The sequence below is a fragment of the Penaeus monodon genome, chromosome 22 (genome assembly GCF_015228065.2).
Source record: "Penaeus monodon isolate SGIC_2016 chromosome 22, NSTDA_Pmon_1, whole genome shotgun sequence".
NCBI lineage: Eukaryota > Metazoa > Arthropoda > Malacostraca > Decapoda > Penaeidae > Penaeus > Penaeus monodon.
In genome coordinates, this window is record NC_051407.1 from 9,210,838 (window position 1) to 9,211,234 (window position 397).

A 397-nucleotide genomic window follows, 5' to 3' on the forward strand; every position below is an offset into this window, starting at 1 on the left:
TATGGGTCTATAAAGAAATACAGTCAAAGATCTTAACAAATTCTCAGTGTAAAAAAAGAAGTGAGTACATTTTCATCTACGAATAAACTTTGATTATTGGCATAAATACTATAAATATCTAAATGAGTTAATTCATCAAACAAAGCAAAATACTTTTTTTCTTAATATTCCATAAATTAGCAAATCTTAACGTGATCTTGTTTCTTTATCAATAGCATCAAGGGTTCTGCATATCCCCAGCTACAAAGACAACGATAAAACAACGATATTCTAGTGTAACATACTCGGTGGTATACTGTGTGTAGTAGAATACATCTTTCTCTGAATCTCGCAAGTCGGCAAGAGATTGAAATTTCGCCAACGAGGAATGATGCTTCGCTGCGCATCTGCAAAGAAA

General features: G+C 32.7%; 1 protein-coding gene across 1 annotated transcript in view; it reads right to left on the bottom strand.

Moving 5' to 3' along the window:
- LOC119587571 overlaps nt 1–397 on the bottom strand; it is a 4,085-nt gene that overhangs the window by 571 nt on the left and 3,117 nt on the right. The window contains exon 4 of the mRNA XM_037936283.1: nt 285–386. Coding sequence (XP_037792211.1) covers nt 285–386 — 102 coding nt within the window. The remainder of the gene's footprint in view (nt 1–284; nt 387–397) is intronic.